The sequence below is a fragment of the Maniola hyperantus genome, chromosome 18, assembly GCF_902806685.2.
Source record: "Maniola hyperantus chromosome 18, iAphHyp1.2, whole genome shotgun sequence".
NCBI lineage: Eukaryota > Metazoa > Arthropoda > Insecta > Lepidoptera > Nymphalidae > Maniola > Maniola hyperantus.
Window position 1 is genome coordinate 5,457,360 of NC_048553.1, and position 27,503 is coordinate 5,484,862.

The following is a 27,503-nucleotide window of genomic DNA, read 5'->3' on the forward strand; positions in this document are numbered from 1 at the left end:
TGAATGAAGAAATATTTTGGACCTCTTCCAATATTTTTTCACTGTTGATCCAATCATGAACCCAGCATGAACCAACATATACAGTAGAAACGGGTAACATTAATATAGTAGCGGGAGTTTTTAGGATGCAGTGAGGTGAGTAATTGGCAATTGGCTGCAAACCCCGGCTCCCATAGATTATTATCTACTATATTACTCCGGCTCCCTTGCCACATGTATTATGGGATCAGAGCTCAGAGCACGGCTCAGAGTCATTGTCTAAGATTAGAGTATGGGATGCTCATGGGATGGGTTGGCTATTGGCTATGATCTCTATGGCCATTTTGAATAGGTAGAAAACGTATGGAACGTATGGAATTTTTAGCTTTAGCGTTCACATACGAGAATGCTGTTAATATAATCACTACTAAACTGTAAAACTAAGTAGAAATAGAAAAACTTCTAAACAGCTAGTGATTATATCTCAGGATTATATACTCTTAGGTTTTTAGTGATAGTGATCTGTGGTTATTATTTTTAAATTGTCTGTGGTAGTTGGGTAGGTACTTACGTTGAGAAAGTAGCTTTCTAAAATTTTTGGCGTTTTGTTAGCTTTCCAATAAAATTGGATAGTCTTGTGTTTGAAATCATACTATATTAATTGTGTTTTTACTTGTTGTTTGTGAGGATCATCGTTTCACATATCAATAATCCGTTGAATGAAGGCTAATTAGAAAGCAACATGGAAGCTCTGACAGTTCCGCCATGAATGCAAAATAAATAGAAATTGTGGAGGTCTAGTATTGAATATTTGTTTTATTTTTAGATGAACATTTCCTTAGTTCCTAGTATACAACTTATATATTTTACTAGTATATCTAAAAAAATATTGTTTCACAAAAGATAAGTAGAGTTTTATAAATTGTTTTTGTAAATGGCCTTTTCACTAGACTTCCCTGCTAGTGCTATCTGGACGACGCAGTGAAGAAAGTTAATCATATTCTTTGTTAATATCTACCTTTAAATTAATAAAGTGAATATAAACAAGTATTAATCCTGCTATCCAAAGTTAATTATTATATAAATTTAATGTAGCTAAAGCATCAATCAATTTAAAATATGTACACTGCTTTGTTACAGGAGCTGGAAGTGATTAAAGATCAGCTTGAAACTTCACAATGTTGAGAGGTGGGCGTGGTGGTCGTCACAGTCCAGAGCTGTACCCCCACACATTGAAGTGCTCCAACGCAAGTGACACTAGCTCGGCATATAGCGGCAGTGACACCATGACCTCAGTACACAGTTCGTTAGACATGGACATGGAAGTAGACCTGTCTGGCCTTCTCGAGTCCATAGTTGATTCAGACGAGGAAGAAGATTTGGAAGAGAGTATGGACAGTTTAACTGTCCGTGATGCTGTCAGAGAATGCCTTGAAAAGGATCCAAATGAGAGGACAGACGAAGATATTGAAATACTTCTTGAATTCACACAACATTTGAAAGCTTTTACAAATATGACTTTATCAGTACGAAGAACCCTTTGTGCAGTGATGGTGTTTGCAGTGGTGGAGAAAGCAGAAACTGTAGTGATGAATGATGGAGAAGAGCACGATTCTTGGTCAGTTCTCATAAATGGTCAAGTGGGAATTGAACATCAGAATGGTGAAATTGAATACCTCAATGTTGGTGACAGCTTTGGCATGGCAGAGGCTACTTTGGAAAAACTGTATCATAGAGGTGTAATGACTACTAGATGTGATGATTGCCAATTTGTTTGTGTAACCCAAACTGATTATTACCGTATTTTGCATCAAGGTGAAGAAAACATCAGAAGGCATGAAAATGAAAATGGGGTTGTTGTATTGGTTACTGAATACAGAGGAGCTGCTGGAGAAACGGGGCACCAACAGGGCCATGTTGTGATCCGAGGCACACCTGAGCATTTAATGTTACAGCTTATTGAAGATAATTCTCGTGATTCCACTTATGTTGAAGACTTCTTATTAACTCACAGAACCTTTATTGAAAGCCCTTTGATTGTTGCCAAACAGCTGCTTGCCTGGTTCTCTGAACCATCTGTCCGTGATAAAGTCACAAGAGTGGTTTTATTATGGGTAAATAATCATTTTACTGACTTTGAAACAGATCCAAATATGATGGAATTCTTAGAAAACTTTGAATGTGCACTTGAGGGTGAGAAAATGGAAAGTCAGCTGAGGCTTTTAAATATAGCTTGTTCGGCCAAAGCTCGTACTAGAAGTGTTACTTTATCTCGCCCTTCTAGAGATGAACCATTAAACTTTACAATTTTAGGTGGATATGAAAGGGGATATGAAATCTTTATTTTAAAAGTAGAAAAACACTCAAAGGCAGAAGATGTTGGATTGAAAAGAGGTGATCAAATAATTGAGGTTAATGGCCAATCCTTTCAACATGTCAGTCATGCTAAAGCCATGGATATCATAACAGGTTCCACACATTTATGCATCACAGTAAAGAGTAATTTACTAGCTTTTAAGCAAATGCTCCATATGCCAGAAAATTCTCCAAGACAGAGAGGATGCACTAATATGGTTCGTTGGCAAACAGATCCCAGAGCCAGACTGTCCACTGCAGAACTTCTCAGTGATGATCCAATCACCCTAACCCCAGTATTTCAATCTCCTACCAAAAAACCACAGCAAATAAATATAAAAAAAGAGCCACAAAGAGGCTTTATGACTCTAGGCCCTAAAAAATTACATAAAGCTTTAATGAAAATGAATATACTCCCAAAAAATACAATTACAGATGGTATTCACAATGATGATAGTATCATCTCTAACACTGAAACTTTAAACAAAGCCAACTCCAGTACCTCATTCTACAATTCACATAGTAATCCAGATTTAATTTCTATATGTTATGATGAGTACCAGTCCTCAGATTATCCTGAACATGTACTCAAAGTTTATAGAGCTGATCAGACCTGCAAGTATTTGTTAGTTCACAAGGAGACTACTGCTCGAGAAGTTGTGATGCTTACTTTACAGGAATTTGGCATAACTGATCCCAGTTCAAATTTCTCACTGTGTGAAGTTTCAGTTGCACAAGGGGGTATAATAAAGCAACACAGATTGCCCGATCAGTTGCAAAATCTTGCCGAGCGTATTGGTCTCAGTTCCCGCTACTATTTAAAAACTAATGGAGTTAGTGAAACTTTAGTTCCTGATGAAATGGCACCAGAACTGTTGAGAGAAAGTGTTGTACATTTCCTACAACTGAATGCTGTTGAAGTTGCTGTTCAATTAACTCTACAAGATTTTTGTATCTTTCGACAGATTGAAAGCACAGAGTATGTGGATGACCTGTTTGAGTTGAAAAGTAGGTATGGGACACCAATGCTATCACAATTTGCAGGACTTGTGAACAAAGAGATGTTTTGGGTGGTAACTGAAGTAGTCAATGAGCAGAATCTTGTACGAAGGTCAAAAATTATAAAACAGTTTATAAAAGTTGCCCGGCATTGTAAAGAGTGCAAAAACTTCAACTCCATGTTTGCAATAATATCTGGCTTAGGTCACGGAGCAGTATCGAGACTTCGCATGACCTGGGAAAAATTACCTACCAAATATAATAAACTCTTTTCTGACCTACAAATGCTCATGGATCCATCAAGGAATATGTCTAAATACCGACAGTTAGTAACAGCTGAACAAGGTAGATCTCCAGTGATTCCATTTTACCCAGTTGTAAGGAAAGATTTAACATTTATTCATCTCGGCAATGATACCAAAGTTGAAGGAATGGTTAATTTTGAAAAATTACGCATGATCGCTAAAGAAGTCCGAACACTCACAAACATGTGCAGTTCACCATATGATCTTCTTACATTATTGGAATTGGGTAAACAGCCTCCTTCTAATGCTATGGTAGCCTTGAACCAACTCACTACTGGTGTGCAGCAAGGTCAGGTGACTGTTAAGAGAAGGAAAAAATCTGCCAATGTACCCAACCACAAGAAAATGTTTGAAGAAGCACAAATGGTTAGACGAGTCAAAGCTTATTTAAATAGAATGCATGTTGAGAAAGATGAAGAACGTCTTCATGCTTTGTCATTAGAATGTGAGGGGTCTGGACCGGCACCGATGGTTCCACGGCGGCGACACCCTTCGCCCTCTCTATCGACAACCAGCAGCGCATCTTCGGCCAGTGAAAGCAAAAAGAGCTTTGCTGGAAATAAATTTGGAGCAGCTTCACCACAAGCAGTACGAAAATTACTAGCGCTATCCGAGCCCGCTAAAACGAGGCCTCATCAGCCGAGGCCTCCGCCGTCGGGCCCATCCCCTTGTTCGCACCGGCGGGATGGCCCAGTCGCGGGTATCTGCTGTTCACGAGCGGCGCACGAGAGATCTCATTCTGATACGCCTACACCACTACCTGTCGATTTATCAGCCGAAAGTAGCAGTGTGACGTCATTAGTTAACTTGCCATTAAGAAAAACGGGTTCGGCCACATCGAGTGACAGCGGCCACGGGTCGTGTACGACGGCGAGCTGCGTGCGGCCGGTTCCACCTCCTCGCATGCCCTACACTCTGGCCGCGCAAGTGGCGCGCCTCGAGCGCCTCAGCCGCGCTCACTCGCACGAAGGCGTCACGCGCCCCTACGATTACTACCATGATACGCCAGATGACGAAGACGATGATCAACAAGTTTCTGCTGTTTGAAATTTTAAATACTCTTTTAAAACATCTATTTGTAATCTCACTTGATGAATAGAAAGCACGAGTTATATTATACATTTTTCTTATATATAATTAAATTAATATCATATTGTATGTATCCCTTACAAATAAGTTTAAAGACTGTATAATTTTAACATTTAATTAAAATATGTCCTAGTGTTACATAGTGTAAAATTAATTGATCATAAGCCATGCCTCTATTAATTACTATTTTAATTAAAATTAATGTGACCCACCATGTTCCAGTTATTATTATCTAGAGATGTTTAATGTTTAGCATTATTTGGGGATTATTTCATATTCGCCTTTGGTATTTCTACATTCCGTTGTTTGTATATTTTTTATTAATGTCATTATTTATAATGTGCAACTAGACCAAATAATAATTAATGTACCTTTTAATATTTACGACTCAAGATTGATTTTTAAAATATTTGTAGGTATGTGTTTTTGGTAGCTTTGAGGACCAATAATGAGTTTGAATGTTATTTCTTATGGTAGCAGTTCATAATTTGTTTATATCACTATTTTAATTAACTATAATAATTGTAATTGTAAATAATAAAACTATATGAATAAATAGTTCATAATAATGTTTATTTAAAACTTATAAATATCTTATTCAACAATTTATGTTGTCGTAAATAATTCTGGCATTTGTAGCCAAATAAATATGTAATAAAAATACACTTTCTTTAACTTTTAATGTAAACATGTATGTAGACCCAAAATGAAAAGCAGAAGAACCAAGGTCACTGACAAACCATCAGCAAATTGAAGTGGCAATGAGCAGGCCATGTTTGTCTGGTAGGGGTGATGGCTGTTGGAGCAAAAAAGTCAGACCAAGTACATTTATGTTACTTTTTTTTTAAAAAGAATATTAGCCATGTTAAATGACTAATATACCCCTTTCCTCCAATTAAGCGTCAAGCTTGTGCTAGGAGTAGGTACGACAATAGTGCAACGGGTGGGGTTTGAACCGTCGACCTTTCGGTTTTCAGTCCACTCCTATACCAGTTGAGCTATTGAGGCTCTAAATTACTATCTAAACTGTGTGAGGTAATCTATTTCAAGGGGATGCAAAACTGGCGCAGGTATGACAAGACTGTGTAAAGGTGCGCCCAGATCATAGTTCTGCATAACTTCCAATGACATTGCCACAATCTTTTGATCAGGAGCTCCCACCCTTGATAGACCAATCGCCAAACTGTTTGTGGTGATACCTGTAAATAACGAATATTATTATTATACGTTGGTCAAAATGTTTCAAATACTGAATACAAGAAACAATGAGGTACCCCGAATCGAGCCTTAATGCGTAGACTGAAAGTATGACAAACAATTCGATTTGCTTCACTGCAGCGCGTCGCTGATTGATGTGTTCACACATAACATAGTTCACAATACATATATGAGGAATTATTGCGATTCGGCTCGGCGAGCCTAGTGGACTAGTGGCCAGCCTTTAGTTACGGACGACAAGGGTGAATAAATTTGAAATTTTGACAGAAAATCTGTCAAAAAGTTTATCTGCATGTATTTCTGTTACCAGGCTTAGCCACCCAAACGGTTGTTGAAATACAAAAACTTTTCTATTTAAAACTAACCCGTGTCAGGTTTATTTTCAATTATCTGAACTAATTGTTCAGCTGCTTCTTTGACGGACATGAACTTGGGATCCATATATTGACGCACCTTCTTTGTCAATGATTCTTCTGTTGGCTCCTTAACTTTTATATCTAAAATACATAATTATTATAAAATAATAATACGGTTAACGTTATACGGTTACGGTATACGGTATACGGTTGTTGTTTATTGTGTGGCTTTTAGTTGTGCCAACATACTGTTATACACAATCTCTTAACTAAAAAAACCCGGTCAAGTGCGAGTCAGGCTCGCGCAATGAGGGTTCCGTACTACAGTCGTATTTTTTCGACATTTTGCACGGTATTTCAAAAACTATGATGCATAAAAATAAATAAAAATCTGTTTTAGAATGCACGGGTAAAGCCCTTTCATATGATACCCCACTTGATATAGTTATCTTACTTCGAATATTGAAAATACTAATTATTAGTTCATGACCACAATTTTTTTTTTCGTATGATCTAACCCTAAATTCACGGTTTACAGATTTTTCCCCTAAAGCCAGCTATAAGACCCACCTACCAAATTTCATGATTCTAGGTCAACGGGAAGTAGTTTCTTGACAGACAGACAACAAAGTGATCCTATAAGGGTTCCGTTTTTCCTTTTGAGGTACGGAACCCTAAAAATATATCTATCTTTTCTTATTTTAGTGTTCTATAACGTTCAATAAAAAAAATCAAAAAAAGACTTCAATTACCACAAACACTAAAAAGTAAAAAATAATTTAATTTATTATGTACACAAGAGTTATTGTAGTTCTATAGTAATATTTTTTGGAGCCGGTGCCGGTGTGCGTGGCGCAGTCCGTTTCGACCGCGACACGAACACTAACAATGTGTACCTGTACTACGTGAGTACTATTATAATATATTCTGTGCCTGTACCTAATAGACAAAGAGTATGAAGGTTTCTAGAGTGATTCCCCACAATTTTCTCAAAGAAGCTGTCAGGTTTCCAAGTGTCTGTCCAGTAGGGAATGGATACAGTTTCACCAAAGTTGTAAAGCTGCAAGCCGCAACAACTTACAGCATTCATTATTGATGCATTGTGGACAATCTGAAATTCAAAACAAACTATTTTTATTTCAACACCATCATCTGCCTTCTCATCTCTTAGAATGATAAGGATTTAACTTTGAATAGAATATCAGCTATACTAATAAATAAAATTGAAGTCTGTCTGTAATTTCGAAATAACTACCTCATATTAAACTCATATTATTTGAACTGTACCATAACTGAATCACACGTTTTTAAAATTTTTGTTTGTCTGTTTGAACGGGCAAATCTTCGGAATGGCTGAACCTACTTTGACGGGACTTTCACAGACAAGTAGAGGATTAACCAAGTAATAAACATAGGCTACTTTTTTAACTGACTTTCAAAAAAGGAGGAGTGCTTTCTATAAACACTGAAATCTCCGAGATTTCTGAAACGTTTCGTGTAATTTTTTATCAATAGAGAAATTTTGCGACACTGTCCCATAAAAATTTGGATTCCAACTCCTTGATGATGTACGGGAGTCGACCACCAAAACTGATGCAATTTAGAAACTGTTGGTTATCAATTGATATTGAAGGTACCTACTAAGTACCTACATCCTGGTGCATGCTTTAACGGGTCACTGTGGCCTGAAAAGGCACATGTATAACCTTAAGCTCCAGGGCTCGGACATCTGCAGACTGTGCCACGAGTCTCCAGAGACTCCGATGCACATTATCTGCTTCTGCCCTGCTCTGATGCACAAACGTAGCGTCCACCTAGGGAGACATATCATTTATCCGTAGGATGTTACTTCAATTCCAGTCAAAAAGGTGCTGCTGTATCTGGCGGCCACAGGATTTGATAAGGAAGTGTGAAGTGGAGGCAAACACAATAGATCAGAGATGGTTGCAGTGATTCAGGGATAGTCAAGGACTTGTATAGCCCCAAAGAAGAAAGAAGAAGTACCTACATAAAGACTTTTTGAACTCGAGGATCTACCTCCTCAGCCCTGATGCTATAAGGAATTATTGCATTCCTAAATGTGTGTAGTGATCCAACAGAATTTTTAAAGTATCATGTGTTTAAATGTTTTTACGAAATTTGGTACTGGGATACCTTGCATCATGGGGACGGGCTACAACGGATTCAGTACTACTGGTTCGGAATGCTTTCCTACTCAGAAGAACCAGTAAGAAACTCTTGACGCCAAATTCAAATTGTTCAGGCCATAATTCACCGCGCTGGCCATATGTGAATAAGACTTCACACACCTTAGAGAAATTTAAGGGGAACCATCAGGCATGCAGGTTTCCTTACAATGTTCTGTTTCACAGCTAAATGTGAAATATGCATACCCAGGATTGAACTATAGACCTCCAGAATAGCAGACTGAGTCAACCACTAGGCTGTCACTGCTCCATTATTTATTTATGGAAATAATTTCTCACTAGCAAGAACCAAGACATTATTATAAATTATAAATAGATTTAAATTTGTTATGTATGTAGCAGTTGACGAAGATAAAATGGTATTTAATTAATTCAATTCTACTTGTGTTTTAACTCCAAAGTCTTTTGCACGAAGTAACATATCAGTATGTGTTGTTGCTCCTAGGGGATCTCCTACTACTAATAGAGCTATATCTTTCTCCTTGGCCTCTTCTATGATTCCATCTATGTTATTTTCACATAGCTCTCTGTCTGCTAGGATCAGTGGCCTCCCATAGAATTCTTCCTGTAATGAAGAATTTATATTGATTAAAAAATATTTTAACACATTTCCAAGTCTTAGTTTAGTGTAAATATCATAATTAAAACTTACTAGAGCTTCTTTTCCAACAGTTAATATAGAAGTATAACCTTCTAATAAAACTTTATCACATTTTTTTACTATTTCCAATCCTTGTACAGTAATGTCTTTGGCATCGCCTAAACCAAGGCCTACCAAATAAAACATAGTACGAATATTATTCCATAAAATACTAATGACTGGATGATGATATAAAAAACTAGCCGCCCGCGCCACCACAATTTTAAATTATCAATAGGTCAGGTAATAAATAAAACGTACAATCGTACAATAGTGATTATCATATATGTTATTAGTCTGTGGTGATTTTAAATTGTAAAGTTCAAAAATGTAAACATCTGTGATTAGATTTACATACTCTTTGGTAAACATTTCAATGCTGACAATCTCAGAACAAGGACTATTAGAAGTATGTAGCCCTATTGTGACACTTATATTGTGGTCTGTGATTCTGGTCACAGATTCTGGTAGGTGAGGTGATGTCAATAAAATGGATGTCTTCCGTTCCCGTTATTAACAATAATATGTATGTAATTAACAAGAAGGATAATATGATAGAAAAATGTTATGATTAATATGATTATTGGCTAATGTTATTCACAATAGTGTAATTTTTTTGTCTAAAAATGATCTCGAGAAAAGGCCAGAAAGCTATCAAAGAAGGGGTTGTGGGTAAATATGTAAAAAAAGATACACCGCCGGATTTGCCGAGTAAGTTCATACATAAAAACATTAGGTTGAAATCACAAATGTTCGTTTTCAACAAAGACACTGCAACAATGATAGTTATTACAACCAATACATTTGTGATGCATTGTTGACATTTCAGTAATAAATGTTTGGACGACTGGAAACAACAGGAGGCCACGTAGTCAGCCTTTTGGTTCTAGTGATGGGGCCACACAAAGCATGGAGAATAAGTTTGGCAAAGCACAAACTATGAGTGGACATGCTGGGAAGTATACACCCAGTGAATCTGTACCTAACTTGGCACACAGGTAGGCGGAATACATGCTTAACTAATCTGATGGTTCCACTACTGATTACTGAGATAGGACCAAAATTTACTTTCTTTGCTATAAATATTATTTCATTTTTAGGTTTGCAAGCTTGTCTACTGGAAGTGAAATAGCCAGTACATCAAGCAATTTTAATTCTCAGTTTCATTTGGATGCTAATTTGGTAAAAAACAAATTTAGTTATACATTAATGGATGAATTAGTTTTAGCTATCATCTAATATTAAACAATAATTTCAGGCTTCACATTCAACATTGAATGAAATTGAAGATTCATTTAGTAGACAAACAAGTCAGAGATACTACAGACAAACACAACCAGAGGATCCTATTTATCAAAATCAACAACAGGTAGTCTAATTGTTCTATGTGGAAAAATTGTTATTGTATGTGATGATGCTTGCAGCTTTGTCCTTGTGGATTAAGGATTTTCAAATATCCTGTGGGAACTCTTTGATTTTCAGGAATAAATAGTATTCTATCTACAGACATAGAATGATTTTTAGAAACATAGATCCATGCGGATAAGTTGCGGGCATCATCTAGTCTCAAATATATTAAACGAAAAGCTGACTGACTGATCTATCAACGCACAGCTCAAACTACTGTATGGATCGGGCTTAAATTTGGCAGACAGGTAGCTATTATGACATGGACATCTGTTAAGAAAGGATTATTGAAAATTCAACCTCTAAGGGGGTAAAACAGGGGTTTGCTTTGTGTAGTTATGCTTATCCACGCGTACGAAGTCGCGGGGATAAGTTAGTTCATAATAATTATTTATTTATGTCCAAAAAAGGAATAAAAAATGGGAACTGCCAAGTCATAAAATATCAAATAATAATAAAAACAGTATCAAGACCTGGAGCAGCAGCAGAAATGGCTGAAACCAGCAAGCGGCGCAGCAAGTATGGCTCCGGGACTTCGTCTGTGTTGGCTTTTGTCGACACACGTGCGGCGTTTTTCGGACTGTTTTTCTTGTTAAAAAGTAGCCAGTTTTTGCGTTTTAACTAGTGTTTTTTGGTGGTGGGACTAACTCGGTGCGATGGGAATGGAGGTGGACCCACCTCCGGAGCCCCCGGACCCTGATGGGTCGCGGAACGGAGACGCGTGTGACGCTTCTCGACAGGCGGCTTCCTCTCGGAAGCGACCTGTCGATATCGATGAGCCTGCCGCAGAAGGCGGAAAAAGAACGGTGTTGAATCCTCCCCATGCAGCTGTGCATTCTGTATACACCCATCCCTCATTTTCTGAAGGCCCTAAAGGTTATAGTAGGGATGACAAAGGTCCCTTCATAGTCCACGTCTCGAAGGAGGTCTCGGACCCATCCGCAGCCACATCAATTAGAGCATTGCAGTTTGGCCAGTTTCTGCACCATAACAAGTTCAGTCACATCATTAAAGACGGCGTTAAAAGTGTTGGCCGCAATAGAGTCAGCGTAGAGTTCTCAACCGCGTTAGCAGCCAATGACTTCCTAGCAAGCCAGATCTTGACGTTGGCAAAGTATAAGGCCAACATTCCAACATTCAATATCACTCGGATGGGTCTAGTGCGGGGTGTTCCTATAGACTGGTCTATGGGGGACTTCGTCGAATCCCTTGAACTACCGATTGGCTGTGGCGAGGTTTTAAAAGCCCGCCGCCTGAACCGTAAAAATACCATTGAAGGTCGTGTTGAATGGGTGCCTACCCAGTCGGTGGTTGTAACCTTTAGAGGCCAGACGCTCCCCTCAAGAATTTTCTCCTTTTACACGTCCCTCCCTGTTGAGTCTTACAAATTCCCGACCATTCAGTGCCTAAATTGTTGCCGTTTTGGCCACATTAAATCACAGTGTAGGTCTAAGCCAAGGTGTTACAGGTGTGCCCAGCCCCATACAGGTGAGTCCTGCGATGTTTCGAAGGAAAAGGCTACCTGCTTGCATTGCTCAGGTAGCCATTTCGCGTCAGATAAGGACTGTCCAGAGTTTTCCCGCCAAGAAAGCATTAAGCTTGTCATGTCTCAAGACAACATTTCGTATATAGAGGCATCTGCGCGTTTCCCCCCAGTCCGTAGGTCATATGCTGAGATGACTAGGGAGTTGTTCTCAACTCCTACATTCTCTCCCCGTCCTCCCCATCCTACAAACTCATCTCGTCCCAATGTTACTCCTAAAAAATCATACCGGGAAACAATTATTCGTTCTCCTCGTCCCCGTGCCCCCTTACCGAAGGGCTACAATAAACAGGCACATGAATCAATTATTAACAACCCATCTTCCTCCCTACCCAATGGCTGTGCTCTTGGCAACAGCCAACCCGACTTTCCGCTATCCCAAGGAAAAATGTTAGAAGACCTTACCGCATTGCTCCTAAGCATCGTTGCTCCATGCAGCGAACTCCCATTACCGCCCAACGTTGCCCAAAACCTATCCCGTCTCTTTAATATTTTAAACAATGGCCCCAACAGTTCTACTTCAATGGAATTGTAAAAGCATCCGTTCCAAAAAACAAGACCTTATATCCTTAATTAACCTGCATAGTCCTGTCATGGTTGCCATCTCGGAGACATGGCTGAGGCCTGGAGCCCGATTTCGGGTCCCTGGTTTCTTCTGTTTGCGGGATGACAGGGATGACGGCTATGCAGGTAGTGCCTTATTCATTCGGCACAATCTCCCCTTTTCTTCAATTCCTATCCCCTCTCACAGTAATCAGATTAATGCTGTTGCTGTGAGAGCTGTAAATATTTCCTTCCTCTCTTTGTATATCCCTCACCCAACCCCCTCCCTGATTCCAGAAATTGAAAGTATCCTTTCCTCTCTCCCCAGTCCGACTGTGATTATGGGTGACTTTAACACCCACCACACTTTGTGGGGGTGTTATAACTGTGACGGGTTCGCTCCGTCGTTGGTTGACATTTTTGAGGATATGAACCTTTGTATCCTGAATGATGGCTCCCCGACTCGCAGAGTTTACCCCAATCAGAACCCAAAATCTGCAGTAGATCTATCTCTTTCTTCAACTTCTCTTGCATCTCAGCTATCCTGGCAAACTCTTCCTAGTACCTATGGTAGCGACCACTTCCCTATCATCCTAACTATGAATAATAGAACAATTCCTTCCCCCAACCCTAACCCCTTGTTAAAATATAAATTGCACAAAGCAGATTGGTCCCGCTATGCTCAAACCGTGGATGACCTGATGGACTCTCTACCTGATCTTCCGTGTGATGGTGACCTCTTGATTTACTATGATCACTTCGTCAAATCTCTTATTTCTTCGGCCGACTCCAATATTCCCCGTAAAAATCCTTCTGTCTCAAATCATTTGCCTTCCCCTCCCTGGTGGGATGAGGAATGCAAAGATTTGTTCAAGCAGAGAGTGGCAGCAGAGAAAGAGTACTCAGCTCATATGACAGAAGAAAATTTTATTAAATATAAGCGTATTGATGCCAAAACAAAAAGAATGGTTTCAAAAAAGAAAAAGTTTGGCTGGACTAAGTTCTGCGAATCACTTAACCCTAGATCTCCCTCTTCGATTGTTTGGTTAAACATAAGAAGATTCCGCAGAACCCTTAACTACTCCGATCCAAGCTCCAACGATCCCTCTGAATGGCTTAGTACTTTTGCTGACAAACTTGCTCCTCCGTCTGCTCCCCATCAGGACGAATTCCCTGTTTTTACACCAGCACCCATTATGGGCGAAATGGATGCCCCCTTTTCCTTTTCAGAGCTTCAGATTGCTCTCGGTGGGCTAAAAGACTCAACCCCAGGGGAAGATGGTGTGCCCTACTCTTTTTTGGTAAATTTAAATGAGAACTCTAAACATCGCTATCTAAATTTAATTAACGGTTTTTTTGAAAAAGGAATAATCCCAGATTCCTGGAAGTCCCAAATAGTGATCCCACTTCTTAAGCCTGGGAAAAAAGCTTCAGACCCTAATTCATACAGGCCTATTGCACTGTCGTCCACATTAGCGAAGGTTACGGAGGTCCTCCTTAAAAACCGATTGGAATGGATAATGGAAAGCAGAGGAATACTGGCCCCTTCGCAGTTTGGTTTCCGCAAGGGTCTCAGTACAGCAGACAGCCTCAGTATACTCACTACAGACATTCGAACTGCTTTTGGTAAGGGTGAATACCTTGTGGGTGTCTTTCTCGATGTAGCTTCTGCATATGATAATGTACTTCTTCCGTTGCTCAGGCAAAAGCTGCACCAGCTGAGTGTACCGCCGAGGATATCACATTTCATATGTAACCTGCTTGCTGGCAGGTCAGTTGTGGTAAAACACCAGTCATCCACTCTCCCCCCCAGACTAGTCTGGAAAGGTCTTCCCCAAGGCTCTGTTCTCAGTCCTCTGCTATACAGCATATATACCCAAGATCTAGAAATGTCTGTAAATAATTTTTGTAACATCTTGCAGTATGCTGACGATATCGTCCTCTATCATAGCTCAGGCTCTGTAGAGGAAATATCCCAATGTCTTAACTCTGCTTTGTATTATCTAGGGCAGTGGCTCTCTGACCACGGCCTATCTTTGTCAGTGGCTAAATGCCAAGCAGTCGTGTTTACGAGGAAGCGATCTATCCCTAACTTTAACTTTTATTATGAGGGTCAACTCATCAATTTGGTAGATAAGGCAAAGTTCCTTGGAGTTATTCTCGATTACAGACTGAACGGATTGGCTCATACCGAATATATAATTAATAAATGTGAAAAGGGCATCAATGTTCTACGTGCGGTGGCGGGAGTTTGGTGGGGTGCTCATCCCTACTCCCTCAAACTCTTATATAATGCTTTGGTTCGTAGCCACATTGATTACTGCTCATTTGTATTAGACCCCTTAAATAAAACTGTGTCTGAGAAGTTGAATAAAATTCAGTACCGTTGCCTCAGAATCATTCTGGGTGCAATGAAGTCTTCCCCCACTAAGGCCTCCTACGCACTGGCGACCATAGACGCGGCCAGGCCGCCGCGGCTATGGTCGCCGGTGCGTAGGCAAGCGCGACATGTGGACGGCCGAAAAATTTGCAGTCGACTTCATTGGACTTTATTGGAGTAATCATTTGATGCTAAATCCCATAAACCTCTTCTATTTTCAACTTCAATTATGAACCTTTCCGTGTCGAAATTGGCCATTGTAAAATAATCACTCTGTAGCTAGCTACACGTCTGGTCGCCGCGGCCGATGCGGTAGCACTGATGAATTTTAATACAGAAGTGATGTTCTCGACGGCCACGATTGGTCGCTGGTCGCGTGGCATCAAATTGGACGCCGCGGCCAACGGTGGCCGCTGGTCGCTGGCCGCTAAGTGCGTAGGGGCTATAGCGATTGCCATATAAAGTCCAGAATTCACTGGCCGCCGCGGCCAGGTCGCGGCGACCATGGTCGCCAGTGCGTAGGAGGCCTAACGCTCTACAGGTTGAATGTGTTGATCCTCCTTTACATCTCCGACGGCAATACCTATGTGACCGCTTTGTCAGCAAAATGTTACAGCTTTCCTCTCACCCATTGTGGACCAAATTGGACCAGTTATCACAAGTCCTTAGCACACGCAATCCTTCCTCCTACCTATTGGATAGTTTCCGTAAGTTTACCAATCTCCCTCATCCCTTGTTATCTTTATCAAAAAATCCTCTATTCTCCACATCATATGAAGCCCTGGTATTCAATCCCTCTGTGGTTACTGATCTTGGTTTGGTCAAAGGTGCCCCTGATACTAACTCAAAATTTCAAAGCTTAGTTCATCAAAATTGGTCAAATCATCTTCTTATCTACACCGATGCTTCAAAAATGTCCACAGAAAGTTGTGTCGGTGCAGCCTGCTGGGTGCCCAGGTTTAAAATAATTCTACAATTCCAATGCCCTCCTGAGTCTTCGGTGTTTACAGGAGAGGCCATTGCCTTATTAGAAGCAATCCTGTTTACCCGCTCCCATAACATGAAACAAACTGTTATTTTTACTGACTCTCTTAGTTGCTTGTTATCCATTAAGGAAAACCCATTCAGGAGTAAATCAAGATTTCCCATTATTCTACAGATTAGGGAAGCTCTGTTCTCCTGTCATCAAAATGGAATAGCTTTAACACTTGTCTGGATTCCAGGTCACTCTGGCATTGCAGGCAACGAAACGGCTGACTCTTGCGCTAAATCTGCTGTACAAACGGGTTCCCATGAACATTTTAAAACCATTTCCCAAGATCTGAGCGCATTATCTAAAACATATCTGGACAAGTCCTGGAACACATACTGGAATGAATCAAAATCGGTTAAAGGTAAATTCTATGCCTCAGTTCAACCGGATATTCCAAGGCGCCCATGGTTCTTCTCCCATAGATACGCAGACAGGTGGGTTACCTCCACAATATGTCGCTTACGCCTTGGTCATTCCTGCACACCTGTCCATCTGCACAAGATCAGAGTTAGAGATCACTCCCTGTGTGAATGTGGCTTAGACGAAGGTACTATTTCCCATATATTCTTTTCTTGTCCTAAACTTCTTCACCCCCTCTATGATGTCCTTCCTCCAAAATTTCCCCGTCCAGTAAATGTTGAGTGTTTGTTAATGTCTGTTTTTAGTCCTTACTGTAAATTCTTATGTAAATATGTCAAATATAATAATATTAAGCTGTAAATATTTATGTAATATAGTGTGTATTTTGTGTACCTAATAATTGTGTTGTTCCAGGCCTGAAACTAACCCTATACAATAATATATTATTCTTTGAAAAAACCTGCTACTTATAAATTATCCAAATTAATAGATAGTCTTCTTCCCAGCTATCACCAACCATTCGTATCGTGTCTCTTCAATTCCACACGACATTGGCGAAGTAAATTGCGCCCGCTTGGTGCAGCCGCGCGCCATTAAAAAAAAAAAAAAAAAAAAAAAAAAAAGTATGGCTCCCTTATCGAGAGTTACATTTTTGTTTCGTTTGCTGTGGAGAACCTGGGACATGGAGTCGTAGTGCTAAAGAAAAGCTAGAAATCAGTTGACGCGTGAAATCTAAGCTCTGGACATGATACTTAGAGAGACACAAGGCTTTCAATTCCTATTGGTTCTGTAATCCATACTAATATTATAAATGCGAAAGCGTGTCTTGTCTGGTAGCTTTTCACGGCCCATCCGTTTAACTGATTTTGATGAAATTTGGTACAGAGATTGCTTGCATTGCGGGGCTATTCTTTATCCCGGAAAATCAGAGTTGCTGCAGGATTAAAAAATTTATGTATATCCACGCGGACGATGTCGCGTGTATTATCTAGTTCTCGATATGTATTTAAAAATTATTTGTAACTTTTCAATAATAATAATCAACTGTATGTTTATAGGTGCAGCAACAAAAGCAACAGCAATATAGTTCTCGGGAGGCGAGCATGCCTCGGATATCCTCCAACTTGAGCCTGACCCCTAGACTCCACCCCCCATCTCCACACTCTATTAGACTGCATTGTACTGAATGTAAGATCTAGTTTACCATTAACTAGCTTATGCCCGTGAATTTGTCCGCGAGATATACACTTAAATGCCGCATACTTGGTTATTTAATGTGCTAGTGAAAGTATTTTCATAATAGAATCATTACTTCCAGAGATTACCTCCTACATACAAACTATACCTCTTTTGCTCTGTGTAAAAACATGTTGACTATTATTAGGTCCTTACTAATAAAATGTACTGGAAAATGTATTATGCTTAACATAGCTTTGCACATTTTTAGGATTCCATATATCCAGAGAAAAAGGAAGCCTTCTAGGACCCCTTTGTTGTTGGTCTGTCATGTCTGTCAAGACCCGTCAAGGGAATCAAAACCTATGGGGTACTTACTGTTGACCTAGAATCATAAAATTTGGCAGGTAGCAATGTCTTATAGCACATGTAAAGGGGAAAAATCGGAAAACCGTGAATTTGTGGTTACATCACAAAAAAATTAAAAAGGGTTAATTAAGTATTTCTTTTACAATGGTACAAAACCATTGGTGTTCAAGTTCGACTCGCACTTGACTGGTTTTTTATATATATAAACAATCTGTAAATTTTTATTAGTAATGACTAATGACCATTATATTATACATAATAATGTATTTGTAGTATACGATTTTAACTTTAAATAATTTTGTTATCTTGGTATATTTGCATATAAAATATTGTTGTTGTTGTGTTGTATTGTTTCAGCATTTACAACAGCCAGTCAGTCTTCCCCAATATACTCAAATTACGTAAATACGCCTGCGCTGCCATACCATAACAAAGGGCACGGGGGCAACATAATATCATCTAGTCAAGGTAATGTTCAAAAGAATGTCACTTATTTGCGTGTTTGTGAGATGCAGAAAATTTTAAACAATTTGGTATTTTTACTAGCTCATGCAAGAACGTAGCAGCTGCATTTATTAGGTATATGAAACCTAAAAGCCTATTTATATAATGCTGTGAAAGTAACTAAAATACACTAATCTTGCCGTTTCTGTCTGTCAACTGGCGAATCTTTTTAACTGCATATGCAGCAGAACTAAGTCTGTTCGATAAATTATTTGTATGAGGGCCCCATTGGAGCTTAGCATCTAATGTTATTCCGAGAAAAACCGCGGTATCCACTTAATCTAATTCCTCATTATTTAGTTGTACTGTGGTTTTCACCTGTTTGACATTTGGTCATATCTGGATATATCTGGTTTGGAACATACGCAGTCAATCTTGATGGATCGCGATCTTTGGTGTTTTGGAATTTCGCTGTCGAAGGTATTTTGCGGGCTCGGACGGGCGCAAGTTGCCGTTGCCGCCGAGCAGGTCTGCAGACCGTATCTGGATCGCGATCATTGGTTTGGAACATACGCAGTCAATCTTGATGGATCGCGATCTTTGGTGTTTTGGAATTTCGCTGTCGAAGGTATTTTGCGGGCTCGGACGGGCGCAAGTTGCCGTTGCCGCCGAGCAGGTCTGCAGACCGTATCTGGATCGCGATCATTGGTTTGGAACATACGCAGTCAATCTTGATGGATCGCGATCTTTGGTGTTTAGGAATTTCGCTGTCGAAGGTATTTTGCGGGCTCTGACGAGCGCAAGTTGCCGTTGCCGCCGGGCAGGTCTGCAGACCGTATCTGGATCGCGATCATTGGTTTGGAACGTACGCAGTCAATCTTGATGGATCGCGATCTTTGGTGTTTAGGAATTTCGCTGTCGAAGGTATTTTGCGGGCTCAGACGAGCGCAAGTTGCCGTTGCCGCCGGGCAGGTCTGCAGACCGTATCTGGATCGCGATCATTGGTTTGGAACATACGCAGTCAATCTTGATGGATCGCGATCTTTGGTGTTTAGGAATTTCGCTGTCGAAGGTATTTTGCGGGCTCTGACGAGCGCAAGTTGCCGTTGCCGCCGGGCAGGTCTGCAGACCGTATCTGGATCGCGATCATTGGTTTGGAACGTACGCAGTCAATCTTGATGGATCGCGATCTTTGGTGTTTAGGAATTTCGCTGTCGAAGGTATTTTGCGGGCTCAGACGAGCGCAAGTTGCCGTTGCCGCCGGGCAGGTCTGCAGACCGTATCTGGATCGCGATCATTGGTTTGGAACATACGCAGTCAATCTTGATGGATCGCGATCTTTGGTGTTAAGGAATTTCCCTGTCGAAGGTATTTTGCGGGCTCAGACGAGCGCAAGTAGCCGTTGCCGCCGGGCAGGTCTGCAGACCGTATCTGGATCGCGATCATTGGTTTGGAACATACGCAGTCAATCTTGATGGATCGCGATCTTTGGTGTTAAGGAATTTCGCTGTCGAAGGTATTTTGCGGGCTCGGACGAGCGCAAGTTGCCGTTGCCGCCGGGCAGGTCTGCAGACCGTATCTGGATCGCGATCATTGGTATGGAACACGCAGTCAATCTCGATGGATCGCTTTGGTGTTTAGGAATTTCGCTGTTGACGGTACCGTGTGGTTTGGTCAGGATCGGACGAGTGCGAGTTGCCGCTGCCGCCGGGCTGGTCGGCGGACCGCACGCTGCGCGGGCGTCGCTATTACATGGACCACAACACGCAGACCACACACTGGACGCACCCGCTGGAGAGTGTACCCCGCCCCTGGCACCGTGTCTCCACTCCCCACCATGGCGTTTATTACTTCAAGTATGTGCCATAATAATTGTAGAATATTATTTTACACAAGGAATCCGCCAAAACAGACAACGTACTGTATGGTACAACGTGCAGCATGCGGTGTGCCACGCCCGCCCTCTAACTGTAATGTTTTTTTACAGTGAAATCACACATCAGACCACATACGCACATCCATGTCTGGTAGGAGGCTGTTACTTGGTCAGCCCACTTGTACCGACTTTGGTTCCTCCTTACCTGTTAGAAGAAATACCACATTGGCTCATTGTTTATTCTAAAGGTAAGTATCAGAACCTGAATCTAAATCTCATGTGACATCTCTCAGAACACTAGTGTGAACATCTACAAAGTATAAATTGTTAATTCACCTCCCAACACTTCACAAGTGTGTTTCACTTTATGACAAACTAGCTGATGCCCGCGGCTTCGTCCATGTGGATTTAGGTTTTTTAAAATCCCGAGGGAACTCTTTTATTTTCCGGGATAAAAAGTACCCTATGTCACTCTCACGTCAATCCGTTGCGACGTGATTGAAGGACAAACCAACAAGCCAATAAACCAACAAACGAACACTTTCGCATTTATAATATGGCTACTGGCTAGTGAGGTAGTGGTAATATGGGTATTTTATGCTGAAATTTAATTTTCCTATTTTGATGTCAATCACTGACATCAAAATAGGAAAATTAAACCGGTGTACTTCCGAGAAGCGCATAATAACCGGCGATGGCTTAATTTATATACGTAATATATACGTAATTTATATAACGTATTTTGACCTAATCACGAATATCGAAATGAAAATTGGCGAAAAAAAAAAATGAAAAAAAATATAGTTCTTAAAATGTGGCAGTGACACCCCAGTTCCTCATCTCCGCTGTACAAACACACACACCCCTAAATAACCTAAATCGATTTATCCTGTAATGCAATACATATTTGTTTGTATGAAAAATCCTATTACAATGTAAAGGATTATTTAAATGATAAGCAAGCTTGGGAATGAGTTGCTTAACGACTTTGTGATAGTTCTAATAAGTTTCAATAAATTTGTAAAGTGGTGATAATAAAAAGAATACCCGGCTGAGTTTGTTGTGGGCTCTTCTCAGACCTGGGCGCGTTTGGAACCCTCGTAGCTTTAGTTTTAAGTTTGCGTTATAATTATCACCACTATATTATCTTACAAATCTAACACTATACCAGACAATCAATAAGAGTAATTTATTACCTATTTTGAATAAATCATTTGACTTTGACTTTGACTTTGACTTTGACTTTGACTATGCATGTTTTACAGCTGATCAAGACCTAGACCACAAGCTACAATGGAACATGTTCCGCCTCAGTGAGCTTGATTGTTACTCGGACATGTTGACACGTCTCTACAAGCAGGAGCTGCAGCTCATTGTCATGAAGTATGAGCAATATAGGTAAATCATTACTTTATCCTTTTGTATACATAACTAGCGACCCGCCCCAGTTTCGCACGGGTAGCTTAATACAATTCTCGTAGGGATCTCTAATATTTTTGAAAATAAAATATAGCCTGTTATTCAGGAATAAATTCTAATGGTGAAATAATTTTCAAAATCAGTTTCAGAGATTACTCTTACTTTATAATAGTAAGTATAGGTATCTTAATAAGGAAAGCAGTTTTAATATAGTCTGGTTGATTACGAATACAAAGAAACAAGCCAGTTTAATTTATAAAAGAGTCCACTAGCAATAAAACTTACACAAGTAAGCTCTTGCACTATGTAAAGTGTAAAAAAACACTTGCAGCTAGTCAGTTTTAGCTATTAAAATGCACCGAATAGGCTAGTTGACACTTTTTTTAAGTAGGTCTTAAATGGTTAATATTTGTCCTATTAGATCAAAAAAATTAACACTATATTTTTTTGCGCCCTATAATCCGTAAAACTTTAATTTAAAAATATATTTTTCTTAGACAGGTGAAAACACTGTCGGCCATGTTTGGCCGATAGATTATCTGTGCTCTGACGTCATGCATTTGTAAACAACAGCATAACCTCGCAAAGTTTAATAAACATGACTTCTATACTAGTTTACATGAAAAATATAGTAATTATCGTTATTGTATCATCCGAGAATGTAAAAACGCATCGATAAAGACCACAGGAAAGTTGTGGATTAGAGTGCCCAGTGAAATAAATATACGTAACACGCGAAGACTTGCAAGGGATCCTATATCACTAACAACTGCAACCCAAATTTATTTTTGCAAAGATCACTTTGTTGTAAGTCTTACTTAATAACTTATTCAATTTATAAAGAGAAAACGATAATTTTTTACGTTTACTATGAGTTTTTAGAAATATATAAAAACTAGCTTATGCTCGTGACTTCGCCCGCGTGGACTTCATAAATTTCAAACCCCCATTTAACCCACTCAGGGATGGAATTTCAAAAAATCCTTTCCTAGTGGATACCTTCTCTTTACCTACAAAGAACACACGCACCAAATTTCATGTATCTAGGACCAGCTGTTTAGATGTTTAGGCTGTGCGTTGATATATAAGTTAGTCAGGACTTGAAATTTTATATATATGGATACTACGTTAGTCAATAGGGATGACATTTGTTTGTTTACATATTTCATGACGTCACATCATGGCTGACAGCGTTTTCTGAGTTTCAAATAAAAATAAAAACTGTATTTTTTTAAATTGGATTTATATATCCATCCTGCGTTTTTAATAATTGTTATTGATATATTTCGTTGTCTTAAGCAAAATATTATAATAAATAATCATTTATTGGACGAAATTAGATATGAGTCAAGTAGCCTATTTGAGTTTTATTGCTTGTAGACCCTTATAAGTCCCGCAAATTGCTAATGCGCGTGGCCGTCATTTTAGTGACGGCAGCACTAGACCTAAGTTTCGAGCTGATGGTATATTTTTACTTCGGCTGACGTCATTTCGATGTTAAAGAGACATGGTTCCAGCGCAATAGCAATTTGCGCCACTTATAGCTTAGTTGTGTTCAAAGTTCAAATACCTCTTCCTTTTTGGAAGTTGTTTAATAAAACAACTATACATAGTTATAATGGTTTATTTTTATTTTCAGGTCTGCTCTTTTACAAGAACTTGAGAGACGTAGGCATAACAAGTCGTGCCTCACACATTCAAATTATTAGGTTAACATAGTGATGCCTTATTGAGCTGTGATCTATTAATTAAGTTATTGTACATAAGGAATTTACACATAGCTGTTAATGTTCCTCATAATTATTTAAAGTGCCTTAAATTATTATATGAGCAACTGCTGAACAAAAGCAGAGCCTGCTCGCCCACAATAACAAATTTTATGCGTTTATGCAGATAAGTTTAATTTACATTACCTTTACCGTTTAGCTATACAACGCCAAAAGCGCAAAACAAAATTAAAATTGGGACAGTTTTGGGGTTCCGTACCTTAAAAGGAAAAAAGGAAACCTTATAGCATAACTTTGTTTTCTGTCTGTCTATCTGTCTGTTGTGTCTATCAAGAAAACCTTAACTCTCTTATAAATAAACATGGACCAGAGCGAGATCAACTTTATTCCAAGGTGTAAGTCTGTAGTAGCTACATTCTGTATTAAGAAACATAGAGTAAGGAAGAAGTAAAATAATGCGACTCTACTCTCGGCGTAAAATTTACTCCTCGGTGCCACATGGTTTAACGACTGACTAAGCATAATCTACGCACTAAGTATGCATATTTTGACCATCAGCCCTGCGTTTATGTTTGTTGTGTATGATAATAATCAATAAAACGATTTTTGATTAATGAGATTTGTGTTTTCATATCATGTTTGTAACGCAAATTAGATTATTTCATTGATAATATAAAGTGAAACTGAAGCGTTTTCTGAGTAATTAATTGCCATCAATACTTCCAAATTCCCATGGCTTAGGAGTGCAGCACTCCTGCCGCGTCAGGATTAAATAGTTGGATCCATACATTTTTATAGTAATATCCCGCGAACTTCCTCTACTAATTAAAAAAAACTATGCAAATCGGCCAGAAACCTAGGAGACATCGGTTTACAAAAACGCGCCGAATTGAGTACCTTCTCCTTTTGGAAAGCCGGTTAAAAATGCAAAACAAAAATGGCGGTGCAAGTTATCAGCTGTGAAGTCAATGTCAACAAAAAATACTGTCACAGTTATAGGTCCGCTGGTCTATATCGTCTGTCACTGTCACACACAGCATTCAGTTCGTTCGCTGACTCTCTCTTTTACTTTTTAATGAAGGGGCTGCCACACGTGCACGCTGTCATTCTGAAGTAAGGCTGGCATTGTTAAATCGGGCTTATTCCATGTTTATTAATAAGATTGTTAAAACGAAGCTAATACTACGTTGGTCCTGGAAGTAACTAGTCCAAGTGTAGCTTAGGATAATGCTTGAAGTAAGCATTTTTTATTAATAAGGACAATAGGGTACTACCCGTTGACCTAATCATATTTGGCAGGTAAACCTGAAAACCGTGAATTTGTAATTATATCACAAAAAAAATTAAAATGTGTTCATGAAAAAATTAATTTACTAAATCCCATTAGATGGCGCTATTGTCATTAGCTTGCAGTGTTACATATAGAAGTGTTAAAATATGATGTTACGAAACCCTTAGTGTGAGTCCAACTCACACTTGACCGGAGTTTTTTACATTAGGTCATTAAACCACATCATACGCCTAAAATCATTAGTTGCACTTTGGCATTTTGCATACTATGCAAACCATATTCTTCTGCATTCATTCATTAATTTCACTGAAAATAATTCATTCTGCATACGGTTTTACACAAGGTTTTCGGATTTATCATTACTTAAATTAATTATATGCTGTTAAAGTTGCTGTTGTAGTTGATGAATTAAAATGCTTATATCTTTTAAGCGAAGAAATTGATACAAATGTTTAACTTCCATGACTAAAAATTACATGTGTTCATGTTGTTAGTTGTAGTTATGCTTAGCATAAATAGTTTATTTTATTATATTCTTCTACTATTTATAAATACCTAACATCAACAAAATAAACTATTGACTAAGTCCTTCATCTTTAGTTTCATTTTGCTTATTTCTTACTTCTTCTCCATCAACAATATCATATTCATCTACCTTAGTGAACCCAGATACCCTTACAACTTTGGCATTTTTAATTCCTAATGTATTGGCCCAGGCTCGTGCTGTAACAATAAGTAGGTATGTAATAATTTCTTGCACCAATCGATCTTTATTAAAATTTAAACAAGATAAAAGATAGTTATGAATTTATACCTGGCGGCATAGAATGTTCTTCATCAGATTTTAAACCATAATAATGTGCCCAGTCGGCTTTTCCTTGGTACATACTATATGCCAATATTCCAAAAGCATTCCATGCTAAAATTGCGTACGCTATGCTTAGTCGTCGTTTCCATAAAACCGCAACATCAGTTGGAATTGGTTTAGTTCTACGTCGTATGTATTTATGCCACCATCTGTAAATCATGTTGTAAAATTAAAGCAAATAAATTATATAATTTTGTTGTTTACATTACACTTTACCAAAACATAACCTAAAAATCTGAATCACTGATGACAGACCTAATCATCTGAAGTCTGTGAAGAATTACTGGTCTGTGTCTTAAATTAAAACCCATAGACAAGTAAAGTAACGTAAATTATTTAAAACTGGTTTTACGGCTCTGGGTTCTAGCCATAGTCTCACACTAATTGTAAAAGTAATAAATATGTTTGTACTTTTTAATAGAAAAGAAAATATGAACCATGAGAAAATAATAATTCAGAATGACTCAAATAACCCCATAATTCCCAAATTACTCCATTTTACGGCACCTACTTTTTACCGTGCATTATCTACACTCACGCACGTACATCTAAGCATAGCAAATGGTGCTTGTTACCTACACTCAATAGCTATGCTCGTGCTATGATCAATAGCAATATTGAGATTAAATAATGCACGGTAAGTACACGGTAAAAAAGTAAGTAAAAACAGGTCTATCAGCTGGATCCAAATATCGGCGATCTAGATCGAGTCAGTGTGTACATTCCAACATCAATGGTGTGTAGGTACCTAGCATTCGCCTATGAATGTAGGTACTACAGTGCGGGCCAATCGAATTGAAAAATAACAATAACAAAGATACCTTTTCGCTAACACGTAACTTCGTTAATACTTTTCACGATGATAAAACAGTTAAAAACACGCACAAACGCCTTCTGGTCCACGAACAACATCTTAAGTAAAATATACACGCAATGTTCATTAAATTTATCCATGATTTAAGCAAAAATTTTAATAAAAACTAAATGAAAACAAGAATTCACAACCACAGAAAAAATAACTTTGCAAATTTTGACGTTTGCATTCTTTAATTTCTATAGAGCTGCGCAGGGACGACATTGCAACCACAGACCAAAAATGAATGAAAGTGAGTGACCGTACACATCGATAATTCGTTCAGAATCGAAAACTAATCGAGTTATTTAAATCAAGTTATTTTAATATAGCGTTGTATACCAACCCATTAATAGATATGTAATGCTGTTTCATATTGCTTTTACGTAATAATATTTTATTTAAATAAAAGTTATACAGCAAAATCTATACTCTATACTAATAATATTATAAGAGGTAATGTCGTTAAGTTTGTTTGTAGGGGGTAATCTTTGGAACTACTGAACCGATTTTGAAAATTCTTTCACCAATAGAAAGCTACATTATTCTTGAGTGACATAGGCTATATTTTATTTTAGAATTTTTAAAGAATCATGCGTTTAAATGTTTTTACGTAATTCGGCACTCAGATATCTTGCATCACGGGGACGGGCTACTACGGATAGGTTACTTTTTGTCCTGGAAAATCAAAAGTTCCCACGGAATCTTTAAAACCTAAATGGGATCAGCTAGTAAGTTATAGAATAGTAAAGAGTGCGACAGAAAGACAAACTTAAATATCCACAGCCTTCTTTACTTACAAGCCATGCTATTAAGTAGTATAAGTTTGGCAACGTCGCAATTAGGATCCGCCGTGAACCGATAGAGCTACAAGTGTACTAGTGGACAGCTTTCTATAGGCTGTATCTAGTTACACTACGTACCTACTTACATTATAAATACATAAAATCATTAGTTTTTGGAATTACGTATTGGACACATACAGCCACCTACCCTATAATTTAATGTAAGGCAGTAGAATGTCTTACGTAATAATGTAGGAACTTAAAACTTGTATGAAACTTTG

The 27,503-nt window shown here is 38.8% G+C and overlaps 4 protein-coding genes across 6 annotated transcripts; 2 read left to right on the forward strand and 2 right to left on the reverse strand.

Moving 5' to 3' along the window:
- Window positions 1-533: 533 nt before the first annotated feature.
- PDZ-GEF (PDZ domain-containing guanine nucleotide exchange factor) lies at window positions 534-5,390 on the forward strand. Its single transcript, XM_034978409.2, has 2 exons — window positions 534-774; window positions 1,120-5,390. Exon 2 carries the CDS (start codon window positions 1,158-1,160, stop codon window positions 4,683-4,685), a length of 3,528 nt encoding a protein of 1,175 aa, XP_034834300.1. The 5' UTR covers window positions 534-774; window positions 1,120-1,157; the 3' UTR covers window positions 4,686-5,390.
- Window positions 5,280-9,425, reverse strand: Dph5 (diphthine methyl ester synthase). 2 transcript variants are annotated; one of them, XM_069504496.1, is made up of 5 exons: window positions 9,157-9,425; window positions 8,891-9,069; window positions 7,241-7,412; window positions 6,311-6,442; window positions 5,280-5,926 (listed from the first exon to the last, which is right to left on the reverse strand). In XM_069504496.1, the coding sequence occupies exons 1-5, from the start codon at window positions 9,293-9,295 to the stop codon at window positions 5,745-5,747; spliced, it is 804 nt and encodes a 267-aa protein (XP_069360597.1). In that variant the 5' UTR covers window positions 9,296-9,425; the 3' UTR covers window positions 5,280-5,744. The 2 variants fall into 2 exon arrangements, with proteins under 2 accessions (XP_069360597.1, XP_034834317.1); XM_034978426.2 differs by having other exon boundaries at window positions 8,891-9,073; window positions 9,161-9,424.
- A 178-nt stretch (window positions 9,426-9,603) lies between these two features.
- sav (scaffold protein salvador) lies at window positions 9,604-24,042 on the forward strand. Its single transcript, XM_034978421.2, has 10 exons — window positions 9,604-9,859; window positions 9,978-10,146; window positions 10,249-10,330; window positions 10,407-10,517; window positions 17,473-17,602; window positions 18,317-18,427; window positions 20,082-20,259; window positions 20,391-20,527; window positions 21,545-21,677; window positions 23,338-24,042. Exons 1-10 carry the CDS (start codon window positions 9,775-9,777, stop codon window positions 23,405-23,407), a joined length of 1,206 nt encoding a protein of 401 aa, XP_034834312.1. The 5' UTR covers window positions 9,604-9,774; the 3' UTR covers window positions 23,408-24,042.
- On the reverse strand, window positions 23,307-26,124 carry LOC117990928 (uncharacterized). 2 transcript variants are annotated; one of them, XM_034978435.2, is made up of 3 exons: window positions 26,096-26,124; window positions 25,531-25,733; window positions 23,307-25,439 (listed from the first exon to the last, which is right to left on the reverse strand). In XM_034978435.2, exons 1-3 carry the CDS (start codon window positions 26,107-26,109, stop codon window positions 25,291-25,293), a joined length of 366 nt encoding a protein of 121 aa, XP_034834326.2. In that variant the 5' UTR covers window positions 26,110-26,124; the 3' UTR covers window positions 23,307-25,290. The 2 variants fall into 2 exon arrangements, with proteins under 2 accessions (XP_034834326.2, XP_069360895.1); XM_069504794.1 differs by lacking the exon at window positions 26,096-26,124 and adding an exon at window positions 25,840-25,879.
- Window positions 26,125-27,503: the final 1,379 nt, after the last annotated feature.